Source organism: Pelmatolapia mariae, linkage group LG13, assembly GCF_036321145.2.
Source record: "Pelmatolapia mariae isolate MD_Pm_ZW linkage group LG13, Pm_UMD_F_2, whole genome shotgun sequence".
Classification (NCBI taxonomy): Eukaryota; Metazoa; Chordata; class Actinopteri; order Cichliformes; family Cichlidae; genus Pelmatolapia; species Pelmatolapia mariae.
In genome coordinates, this window is record NC_086238.1 from 4,950,939 (window position 1) to 4,963,128 (window position 12,190).

The 12,190-nt window shown below is 45.5% G+C and overlaps 1 protein-coding gene across 5 annotated transcripts; it reads left to right on the forward strand.

The window, feature by feature from the left end:
• The first annotated feature begins 610 nt into the window (after nt 1-610).
• On the forward strand, nt 611-11,041 carry zbtb18 (zinc finger and BTB domain containing 18). 5 transcript variants are annotated; one of them, XM_063491138.1, is made up of 2 exons: nt 611-1,086; nt 5,999-11,041. In XM_063491138.1, the coding sequence occupies exon 2, from the start codon at nt 6,016-6,018 to the stop codon at nt 7,711-7,713; it is 1,698 nt and encodes a 565-aa protein (XP_063347208.1). In that variant the 5' UTR covers nt 611-1,086; nt 5,999-6,015; the 3' UTR covers nt 7,714-11,041. The 5 variants fall into 5 exon arrangements, with proteins under 5 accessions (XP_063347208.1, XP_063347207.1, XP_063347206.1 ...); XM_063491137.1 differs by lacking the exon at nt 611-1,086 and adding an exon at nt 2,016-3,256; XM_063491136.1 differs by lacking the exon at nt 611-1,086 and adding an exon at nt 4,508-4,686.
• The last annotated feature ends 1,149 nt before the right edge of the window (nt 11,042-12,190 follow it).

Consider the following 12,190-nt stretch of genomic DNA (forward strand, 5'->3'; position numbering starts at 1 on the left):
ACTTGGAGTGGAGTATCTTGCCCAAGGACACTTATCTGACTAGTAAATGAACTTCTCCGCATCCCTTCATCGGGCAAAGAGGACTGCATCCCCCCCTTTTTTTATTGATTGAACAAAAAATTCAATTTTTAACTGGATGGACAGCACACACTTTTAAAACGAGGTGGCATTAAAATGAAGCAGGGTAAGTGAGCAAGGTAGGTTTGTTGACTTTACATCTTCCTAATTATCTATCAACTACGTAAATACGTAATAAATTGTTTGTAACACTTGAAAATGTTTATCAGTGGTGCATTAACAAATACATTAATATAAATGCTCGCATTTGCTTACAACTACTATGCAATATAAATCATTTATCACATCTTCATCTGGTCATCATACATAATACATGTCCGCCTCTGGAAGTGGTGCAGCTGGCTTTATGCCTGTGTCTTAAGCATTATCCAGCACCACTGGAAAACCCAACCACATGTTTTTACTTCCTGTCAAGGTGGTGCACCTGCTCATATCAGCTCCACCCCCTTAGCCTCCCTCCCTCCCTGCCTCCTCCCCCCACCCCACCGCCCCACGACACCTCTCGCTCCAGGTTTGACTACAGTACCCAGAGCGCACTGCGCCGCTCTCCACTCTCCCTCGCTCTCCGCTGCGCCAGTCCGCCTCACTGACTCGCAGAACCAGTTGGTCTGGCCCAGCTTCTTGTTTCCTGCCTTCTCACTGTGTGTGTGCTGCTGCTGCTGCTGTTGTTGTTGCCTGGTGTCAACCTACGCCGACGGGAGAAGAAGACATATCCCTCCCTCTCCTCTGTCAGAGGGCCGCTTCCAATTTGCCTTCACTTTCCTCCTCGCCGGCACCATTGGCTTCCGTGCCGTGCCAGTCAACTCGCCTCCTTCCCCAGCCCGAGTTGAGCAGCAACAGCTCGGAAACATCTGGCCGCCGCAGAGTGCTAGACTCCCCGTCCCTGCGCCTGCTCGCCTCGGCAGCCTGTTATGGAAATTAGTCCAAAGTCAATCTAGTTTTGTCTCCGAAGGAAAAAAGAGGGGATTTTGACGGAGGAAGCGGGGAAGACGGTGGACCTTCTTGTCTGTAAGTGCTGCTTCTAATACCGGAGTCCGATTAAAGGAGGCTCAGGAGAGAGAGAGAGAGAGGGTGGGTTACGGAGGGGAAAAAGTAGCTAAACCTTCCTTAGCATGACTGTGTTGTCTCCACGCACTAATAGTTGCTATGTTAGCCGTCCCTCCGCGGTGTTTTAGGGGCTGTTGTCATAGCACCTGGGCCTCCCGAACAACTGTAAATAGCTCAATATTGCAGCCCGTCCGCCTTACTTTTGTTAGCCGCGATCGGGCTATAGCTAGCTGCGTGGGTCAGTGTGTCTCCGTGTGTGTCTCTCCCTGTTTTTCTGTGTTTGTTGTGTCTTCTGGTAAGAAATTAATTACAATACTCCTTTTCTCGCTCGGAGACTTGTCTCTGAACAGCCTGTCAGCGGTAGCAGGAGTTGGACTTTTATGCTAATTTTCTCCCCGGACCGTCGTGGGCAGGCAGCTTGAAAATTGAGTCTTAAATTAAAACAAACTCCAGCAGACTTTATCCTAAATTTGATAGCACTTTAGAGGTGATAAAAACGCGTCAAAGTGAGGTGAAATTGATTTTTTTAAAGCGACTTCCAAACTGTGTAATTAAAAGAACTCCGGTGGTGAAGTTAATTAGAAGTTTAAGTTGGATAATGTGATGTTTCCCGCACTTTATTTCTGTTTTATTGACACAGTGAAATTTTTCATTACAGGAGATTACACGGCAAATATTTCTAATTAACTCTCAAAATGTTGAAATGGGTGATTATGAAACAAAGAAAAAATAATATTAATGTAATTTATCTCCACATTTGTGTGCAGCTGTGATCACATTTTATTGTGGAAACTCAGTGGGCGGTGTTGCTATTATTTTATTAAAAAATAAAACTTTATTTACAGCCAAAATAAAATAGAAAATAAAAGTTGCAGAGTTGTAAACGTTACAGAAAGTTTGCCCAAAACGAAAGCGAAATACAGCCGTTATAATAAGTGTAATAAGTTTCTCCCCGGCTTTATTAAACACCCTGCACACCTTTTGATTTGCCCTTCGCCCTCACTGGACTCTTTCGGCTCATTTTTGTCACCCAGTGAGTCTTTCGAAGGGTCCGGGCAGTGGTGGTGGTGGTGTGGAGGGGGTGGTGGTTGCTGGATACATGGATATATGGATGGATGGATGAATGAGCGGATGAATGAGTGAATACAAGACGAGGCAGCGGCGCTGAACCGTAAAAGAGTGGAAAACAATATCAGCTGCGTGCGTCTGTCAGTTGCAAATGTGCCGTGTTGGCTTTTGTTTATGGTAACTGGAAGGAGAAAAAGACAGAAGGAGAAGGACAGAGAAGTGCATTTCAAATAATTTTAGACGCCAGGTAAAAGAAAAGTTGTTTGTGTGTCTGTGTATGTGTGTGTTTTTAGTGCGTAAACTTTGCATTTCCTTAATAGTTTTGGTGGCAGTTGCAGCTCAGTGATTTTGATGTGTAAACTCCAAACACCAAATCCCAGAATATTTTAGCCGACTTGTGTTTTATTTCCCGGAGAGAGAAAAAAAGGAGGGGGAGAAAGAGAGACAAAGTTGTGCGGTGTTGGTAGAATGAAAGAGGAGTCTGGTGGCAGGAGTGTAGAGGAGGCAGCATATGGCTGTAGAAAGAGCACAGCTGGAGGTAGCATCTCCATCTGAGGATGATGTCAGAGCAGCTGACAGGCTGCCATCCACCCCACCTCCTCCTCCTCCATCCCTCCACTGCCTCCACCCCTCCCCAGTCCTTTATTGTGAGTCTCAGCGGCAGCCTGGGAGAGTCAGTGCTGTGCGTGTGTGTGTGCAGTGTGCGCACGCTGTGTGTGTGTGTGTTTGTGGCTGCTGATCAGCGCCAGTTAGGAGGAGGAGGAGGAAGAGGAGGAGGAGGGAGGTGGTATCTCGTTCCCCCTCCAACATCTCCTCCACTTTGCATCTGTCCCTCGCAGTTTGAACAGCGTGTTTTTTTTTTTTTTGCTTGCCTGCCTGCCTGCCTCCCTCTTCTTCTTCTCTCCTCTTCTACCCACTCATTGATTCAGAGAGAGCGAGCGAGCAAGAGAAAGAGCAAGAAAGAAAGAGAGAGAGGGAGAGGGCGATACACAGCCATTCCCAGCCAGAGAGCCCGGCTATTCTGCTACAGTGGAGTTAATCAAGTTGATGCATACTGCTGCAGGTATCGTTTTGTGTGTGTATGTGTGTGCGTGCGTGTGTTTACAGTAGGAGAGTCCGGGATGGTGGAGTTTTGTTTTGTTGTGGGGGATCTCCGGTGTGTCAAACCAGTGTGAGAACTGCGTGAAACTGCTGGCGAGTGCTTCAGAAGTAAACGGCAAAGGTAGCCGGTGCTGCCTGTCTGAGGGGTAATTGCAGCCCGGGAGCAGTCTGCTTGTTTTTAGCTTGCAGTCGAGAGGGGTGCATTTAAAACTTAAGCTGCTGCTTCCTGTTTGAGCTGTCAGGCGTTTTGTCGGGACACTTGTTAATTGAAAGGGAAGTGTAGTTTTTTGCAGTTTAATCGTGATCATAAATCATAAAAGTAAGTCTCCTTTGAAATGTAGTAATTAGACATTTTAAGAGAAGACAATAAACACATATTTTAGCTAATAAATAGGCTTAAAAAACCCTAGAATAAACTGAGCAGTTATTTAATCTGTATTATCTACTTTACTTTTTTCCTGTTAATTCTAGCTCGCTGTAAAAATTACTTGAAAGCATGTGCGGTCCGCTCTACCCATTTTTCCCCCTCCTGTCGGCTGGAGTAGAGGAGACTAATTTAGAAGTTGCAGATTTGAGCTGCCTGAATTGGCTAGACAGCTGTAATCGCACTCCCTCCTAGTCTTAATCTCTTTATCTGGCTAGCAGCTGCCATATGGCCCCCGTCAGCTGGATCAGATGTGGGTAAGCCTCCCTCCCCGGCCGTCCCAGCCTCTCCCTCACCCTCTCCCTCCCTGCCTGCCCCTCTGTGTGTGTCTCTCTCAGACCCCTGCCTGAGCTGGCTGGCCGGGGCCGGGTGGGCTGGGTGACTGGGCTGCTGCCCTCCTGAGCCTCCGCCGGCGGCTCCCTCCCCACCGCCGCCACCGTCGTCTTTATTTTTAGCCATCTTTAAGGATTAGGATTGATGCTGTGACGAGCAGGGCACTTACAGTGATTGTATTGTAAATCTTCTCTTCTGGGTGGTGGTGGTGGTGGGTGGAGGGGGTTGAGGAAGAGGGCAGTTTCTACTATGGGGCGGATGTGCGGGGTTTTTCTTGTAAGATTCAGATGGGAAGGAGTGCATGAGTGACGGCTGGTTTATATGTGTGTGCGAGTGAGTGTGTGTGGAAGGAGGAGGTGGCAGAGGGGTTTGGCTGGACGGTGGGGTGGGGGGGGGGGGAGGTGGGAGGTGGTACACCCTTGTCCCTGTAAGTCCCCCTCATTAAAAGCAGTCTGAACGAGCCGGAGGGCGAGCACACGCACACATGCACATCACACGGACGCACACACAGTCTAACACACTGACATTCTTGGTTTAGCTTCATTCAAATGAGGTGATTTAACTGCTTTGGTTAACACAGTGCAGAGCGGGACCAATGTATTTTCTCAGGCAGGACAAATCGACTTGGCTAACAGGTGGGACTTTTTACACATTTCTTTTTTCTTATTGTCTTCTAGAATCAAAGGTTTTTGCACAATTAGTTGGTAATTAATTTTATTAATTCGATAATTTCCAGCAAATCTTCTCTAAGAACACCTGCAGAGCATTGATGCAAATTTCCTCCCTTTTTTCCCCTACACGTCTAATCTCACACCTAAAGCCGAAGCTCGCAGGTTAAACAAGGGACAAGCTGTTTTGTTTTTGACAGTGCTGTTTCAATTGGCCAGTTTTGCTGCTCGACTTAGCCTGTGGAGGTGGTTGGTAGGTAGGCTGGTACTAAGTGTGTGTGTGTTGTGTTTTATATGTGAGGACAGTGTGTGCAGCTGAAAGCCGGTTACCTAAAAGGGCTGTGCCAGGCCAGGCCAAAGTGGGTTAATAAAAATAACCAGCGTAGGAGCAGCGACAATCCAGGAGTGCAGGCAGAGGAGTTGGAGAGATACAGAGAGTGAGAGCGGAGAGACCGAGTAGAAGAATCGGTCGCTGGTGGTTTACCTGAGATTGAGTCTTTGTCTTGGTATAAACTGAGTTAGTGGTTTTTCTTAAATGAAACCATAAATTGTATTTTCTTTCTATTTTTCTTATCTACTTTTTATTTATTTTAAATTAAGCAAGTAATTGGAGCAGAAAATGAACATTTGGTTTGTTGTATGAAGGAATGCGTGCACGACTTTACGAGAATTGTTTCTGTCGATGTTGGGATGAGGAGTAAAAAAATCCGGGTTGTGCGTAGGTCATGGCTTATTTTAGTTAACTTTTTATGTGTTTTAAAATTATTATTTCATGTGTTACTCTTCCTGTTTGTGCCTTTCGTGTTTTCTTGTCTTTTTCTTGCTTTGTTGTCAGCGTCGTTATATCAGATATGTTTTTTTACTGATTCTCTCTGTCCTTGTTTCTTAGTTTTTAATCTTTTTCTGTTTTTTATCAGATTTAATACAAATTTTGTTCACAGAAATTGTGGTGTTAAAATAAACCTCTTAGTGGTGATAAAAACTAAATCATGGTCTCTCTGTTTAGCTTACGTTTTTAACTTGTTTTCCACCTTTTTAGATTCCCTAGTTTTCTATTGCTCCTCATTTCATGTAATCTTGGTTGCTTCTTGTTTACCCTTTAATTCTTTATATTTTGCATATTTATGCTCATGGAAAGGTTGCTTTTTTTAATTACACCCCCTAAATGAAATCATTAAAATAACAAAAAATAAAAACTATAGGTTTAAAATGAAAGACATCTTTGATACTTTATGAGATGTAATTAACTTTGACGCTGTGTCTGTGTGTGTGGCTTCAGGTTATGAGGACGGCAGGATGGAGTTCCCAGACCACAGCAGACATTTACTCCAGTGTCTGAGCGAACAGCGGCATCAGGGCTTCCTGTGTGACTCCACGGTGCTGGTGGGCGATGCCCAGTTCCGTGCCCATCGTGCTGTGTTGGCCTCCTGCAGCATGTACTTTCACCTTTTCTACAAGGACCAGCTGGACAAGAGAGACGTGGTGCACCTCAACAGTGACATTGTCACAGCCCCGGCCTTTTCCCTGCTCCTGGAGTTCATGTATGAGGGCAAACTGCAGTTCCAGGACCTTCCCGTGGAGGATGTGCTGGCAGCAGCCAGCTACTTGCACATGTATGACATTGTCAAGGTGTGTAAGAAACGTTTGAAGCAGAAGGCCACAGCGGAGGCAGACAGCACGCGCAGAGAGGATGACGGTGGGTCCAGCTGCTCTGATAAAGCAGATAGTCTATCAGACGGTTCCACAGGCCGGCCTGCTACTGCCGACCTGCTGCACAGCGATGAAGAGGAGGAGGGAAAGGCAGAGGGAGGGCCGCTGTGGCTGAGGCTGCCGTCTGCAGACAGACCAGGGACACCAGCTATGGCTACAACCAGTCCAGGGCAGGGTGAGGCGGAGACGCAAGCAGGGGAAGGCCTGGGAGAGGGAGGAAAGCTCCTTTCTCCGGCCGGCAGCCCCACCAGCTCCACTGGATCTCTCTCCCAGAGGTCCCACCGCTCCGTGAGCTCTCGTGGGGGCCACAGGGGTAGGAGGGTGTCAAATGATGCAGCTGACTGCGTCCTGGACCTGTCAGTCAAGCCAATTGCAGGTAGCAACCACACTAACCACCACCAATCCTTTTTCAGTGGAGCAGCTACACCAGACAGCCTCCAAAGCCCATTGGCTGTTAGGGTAAAGGTAGAAAGGGGCGTGGCTTCAGATGAGGAAGAGGAACTGGGAGGTGGGGACTATGACATGGAGCATAGCGGCCTCACCAAGGCCACGGTTCCTAACACCAACGGGGGCCTGGCCCACCACGGGGTCGGAGGGCCCTTGTCGGCCCAGCGGAGGCTCGGCCTGGAAGCACACCTGTCCGCTCTGCGAGAAGCCTCCCTGGCCTCCGAGCTGGAGCGGGAGGAGAAGCCTCCAGCCACAGCAGACGATGAGGACATCCTGGGGGGCGAAAACGAGCGCGCTCAGGCTGAGGCGGCCAGCATGGATAACTCGCTGCTGCCTTACGTCTCCAACATGCTGTCGGCTCAACACACACAGATCTTCATGTGCCCGCTGTGTAACAAGGTTTTCCCCTCACCCCACATCCTCCAGCTTCACCTCAGCTCCCACTTCAGGGAGCAGGAGGGCATCCGCGCCAAGCCCGCCGGAGACGTCAACGTGCCCACCTGCAACATCTGCAGCAAGACCTTCTCCTGCATGTACACGCTGAAGCGCCACGAGCGGACACACTCCGGTGAAAAACCCTACACCTGCACCACCTGCGGCAAGAGCTTCCAGTACTCACACAACCTCAGCCGCCACGCAGTGGTGCACACGCGTGAGAAGCCGCACGCTTGCAAGTGGTGCGAGCGGCGCTTCACGCAATCCGGGGACCTCTACCGACACATCCGCAAGTTCCATTGCGAACTGGTCAACTCGCTGTCAGTGAAGAGCGAACCTCTGGCGCTCCCAAATGTCAGGGATTGGGCGATCGAGGACAGCTCCCAGGAACTGTGGAAGTAGAAACAGACTTCTAGGTTTGGTAAAGGGAAAGAGACGGAGAGTGAAAGAAAGGCAGAGAGGTGTGGGGAGGTTAGAGGGAGGCGGCAGAGTTTGATATTCGGGGTTTGTGAGTCACGTTCTTGTTTGTTGCAACATCTCATTCAATAGCACTTTAATAGCACATGAAAATGTTACTACTGAGTTGTTTTTCTTTTTTTTTTGTTCCTATTTGGGGTAATTTTTGTTTTATTCTATTTTATTCTGAATCCTCATTTTTATTTCGCGCAAGTTCTCTCCTGTTGGTGGTTTTAATTGCGTCTCTGGACACGGGTCCCAGTGAGAAAGTCTCGCCTTTTTGAAGAGTTTTCACTCTGTTTGTGTTTCATCTCAGACACAACACTCCGATGCTGGCCAGCGTATCGGTCCCAGTTCCACAGACAGCAAAACACCACTGCAGGAGTTCAGGTCGAACACACTGAAGTGAAAAAGCATTACAATACACTAAACGGGTACTGTGATCACCACAAGTCGACGCCACCACACACACAGTTTGAATTAGCGTGCGCACACGCGAGTGTGTGTGTGTGTGGTACTGCACTACTCTGGCAAAAATTTCACCTAACGTGCGTGAGTGTGTATGAGTGTGTTTTGTGTGTATTGATTTTATTTTCTACTGGCACGGAGGTGTCGTTGGCGAAGCGCTCCCCGCTTCTCTTGTTAAGCTCTTTGGTGTTGTGTGTTCAGGGGAAAGCTGACTGACTGACAGATAAACTGATGGCACTCATGCAATGCACAGCCTCCTTTTTTCACTTCCAGTCAATTTGAAGTATTTTCTAAAAATGAAAAGACCTTTACAAATAATTATTAATTATTATTGTTATTGATAGAATTTTTTTCTTAAATCTAGCTGGCAGTCTTTAAAACATCTCTTGTTGAAAAGGTATTTAATTTAAGGTTGTTGTATATTGTTCTGATATAGTTTAAAAACTTTAATTCTTTGCATTTTTTTAAATTAATGATTATTATTATTATTATTTTGTTACTTTTTTTTGTAATGGGACCTGCTGTTGTTGCATGACGTCCAAACCTGTATATTTTAAAATAAAAATGTGAATTTGCTGTATTACTGTACACATTGTAATTGATCAAATATTTGACAACGGGCTTTCCTTTTTCTTTTTTTTTTCTTTTCTTTGTGAATACTACTCCAGGGTGCGGTCTGTTGAAAAACTGAATATTATTCTCACGACTATGGAAAAAAAAATGCATGAAATTTTGATTTTGTCTTAAACCTTTAAGTTGTGGTTTTTGCATCGGGGAGGGGGAATGTTTGAACCGTACACTTTTGACAGTGAAAAGTCGGATATTTTGTACTCGCTGGGCTCCTAGAAGAACGTTACCGAATGTGTTTCCGTCGGATGTTGAAGCGATATGATGAAGCGTTTTAAGCCTGTGTCTATATGCACTGATCTTTCTGCTGCACGCGTGTGTGTGTGTTAATGCGTGCGTGCGTGTGTGTTTACGAGCGTGTGACTCGGTTAGCACCAGTCAATTTAACCTACTGAAGATCTACGTCCACCCAGCACTTCCTCCTCTTGCTCCTCCTCAGGCGTTAAATGTCTCCACTGCTATAACTTTTTGATTTCCGTCTCTCGTGTCCGTCCTCACCAGTTCTAAACGCGGTCGAGCCATTTCTTAATTATTTCCGCAGATTTGGGCTCTCGTTTCAGGTCTGTTGAGTGCAGTTTTTTAAAACACTTTTTATTAAATTGTGGCTTGGCTGAAGTGTGAAGGATACAGAGGAAGGGAGTAAGGAAGGAGCGAGGCTGAACCTGAGCTGTCCTGCTGAAAGTTGAAGGGTCAGATATCTCTGCCACACTGTTGCTTCACGCTGAGCCGAGCTGTGCTGAGCTGAGCGGGGCCGTTAAACTCACCCAGCTCAGTGCAGTGTGCGTTTCACATTAGGTGCAGCGGATGTCACGTCTGTGTGTGCGTGCGTGTCTGTTTGTGTGTTTCCTTTTAAAGCATAATCCTTACTTTGAGATAGATGGGAGAGAATTGGCATGCCTGAATGCACCTTTTTAAGCTTAAAGACATGAAATCAGATTTTTTGCTGAAAAGATGCCTTTATTAAAAAAAATAAAAATAAAATTACATTTCTGATGCTGTGATGTATTTGATACTGTAAAGCATTGAGAAATGGCTGTTGAAAATTTTGTGTAAATTCTTGGAATTTATTGAATTTGTCTATTTTGATCATGTGATTAGAAAACTCTTGTATGTACATGTTGCGTTTGGGTCAGGGCTACATCAGCTTCTTCTTCTTTTTTTCTTGTTTTTATTGAAATTTCAAAATAATTGGTCAAGCGTTTATACAATCCAAAAACATTTTTCAGAAAGATACTGACACTCCACATTACCCCCCCTCTCTCACTCACTCAAATATGTATGTGTGTGTGTGTGTGTGTGTGTGTGTGTGTGTGTGTGTTAGTGTGTGTGTCCCCGCAGATGTGCATGTGGTGGGTGGGGTATATGTACATGCCGCCCTGTCATCTGGTGGCACCTACAGGCTCTGCCAATGCAACAGTGTGGGTGACATTGTGGCAGTTTGCACCACATCGTCTCATTTTTGTCTCGAAATGTTATTTCTTCACTGGCAGCGTCTCTGCATATGGGCTCCCTCCATCCTGCTGTTGTTTTCATCATTACTGCTGGGTTTTTTTCCCCATTTTTTTCCCTTCCCGTTCTGTTCCTCTGGTTTTACTTGACCGCCTTAAACTGCTGTAGTCCGGGCTGTTATTTTATTTTTAAAAGTGTGAGTGTGTGGGGTGGAGTGGCGGGAGTGATGTTAACCACTCAAGACGCTGTGAAGTAAACCACCCCGACTGGACATCTCCATCTTTTTGCTGTGCTTACTTGAAAACAAAAGGGGGTAGATTGGGTTTTTTTGTTGTTTTTTTTTAAGTAAGGTATAAAAATAAATAAAATTAAAAAAAAAAAAAATCAAATGTCATAGACAGTTTATGGTAAAGAAGATGAAGGGTTGGAGGGTGGGGAGAGGGCATGAAATGACTGAGTCTGTTTTGAAAAAGGACAATCACTGTCTGGGGGGAAAAAACAAGCAGATTTCAATTGAGATATATTTACTCCCTGTTGAGATTACAATTTTTTTCCCTTTGCTTTTCTTTTATGTTCCTTTTTTCAGATTTAGTCATTTTAGCTTTGACAATCATAGTTGGGTTGATTTTTTTTTCTCTCAAGGGGAGTAAATTCTAATTGTGTTTAGTTTTGTAATTTTTTGGTGTGCTGTTGTTGACATTTTTAAATTGTGTGCAAACTGCAATAAATTATAAGAATCTTGAAATTCAACCCATGTGTGTGTGAAGCTTTTTTCTTTTTTGTGTTTAACTTTACTCATAAAAGTCACAGTTTCCTCGCTGCCATTAAAATAACGAAGATTAGCGACATTTAACTGTGTGTGCGCGCTCAAGAGTTACAGGTTGCATGAGGGCCAGTTGGGAGGTCTTGGCATCCTGCTCTGCAATGACTTGTCATGTGGGTGGAAGCTGTGCATGTGTGTGTGTGTGTGTCTGAGAAGCTCTACAGCGAGCCGTGCCTGGACACAGCGTGGTGGCCTGCACACTCGCTGTGTGTGTACTCACACAGCTCCTGATATATATCTGCAGCACTGGCTGAAGTGTAGGCTGCATTTGAGAAGAAAATGTGCAGCAGCTTGTTGAGATCCAATCCCCTGCACCACACGCACACAGCCTCCTCCTAAAGGTTCTCAAGCACAGGTTTCCAGTAAAGAAATCAGCTTTAGCTAATGTCTTGCTGCTCAGTAAACCGGCTCTTACAGATGCATTAAAAGCCCCTGCACTCGGAGGCCAAGGAGCAACGTTCATTAGGCCACAGATGGCCACTTCGATAAGCCCCCAATGCACACTCACGCGATAAGCTCACTCCTAATCTTTATGACATTGTCCCCTGTCTGATGAATGCCTAATATCACTTTAAGAAACTTGGAAGTGTTAAAAAGATTTCAGTGTGGCGTCCACTTCAAGGAAAGTTCAATGTTTCAACTTTGCAGCTATTTTTCTAGGTGAGGTTACTCACAGTGGCAGGCCATTATTTGGAATATATTTATTTTATTATAAAACTTGTCAAAAAACAGTAGGAGACATTTCATTTTAAAAAGAAAAACACCCTTTTTTCTTAGTTGAGATATCCAGACAATGTAAAAAAGTCTCTTTGAGATACCTTCTTTAAATCTTCAGAGGCAGAAAATACATTAACCCTCTCCTTTGCTTCTGCGGTACTTGGTGATCATTAATTGCAATCTGCAGCGTTGTAAGTGAACATCTGCTTGTAGACAACTGCGCTCTCTCTCTCTCTCTCTCTCTGTATGAGGAGGCCGTGCGAGGTTTGCTGTGAATGTAGGTCATTAATTTGTTTCTGTCCTTTGTTTACTTAAGGAAGGGGGGACAAAGGGGCAGCT

Coding starts and splice junctions, on each gene's coding strand:
- zbtb18 (XM_063491136.1), top strand. CDS start 4,647: ATGTATTTTCTCAGGCAGGACAAATCGACTTGGCTAACAG. Junction 4,687..5,998: donor CAAATCGACTTGGCTAACAG/GTGGGACTTTTT, acceptor GTGTGGCTTCAG/GTTATGAGGACGGCAGGATG.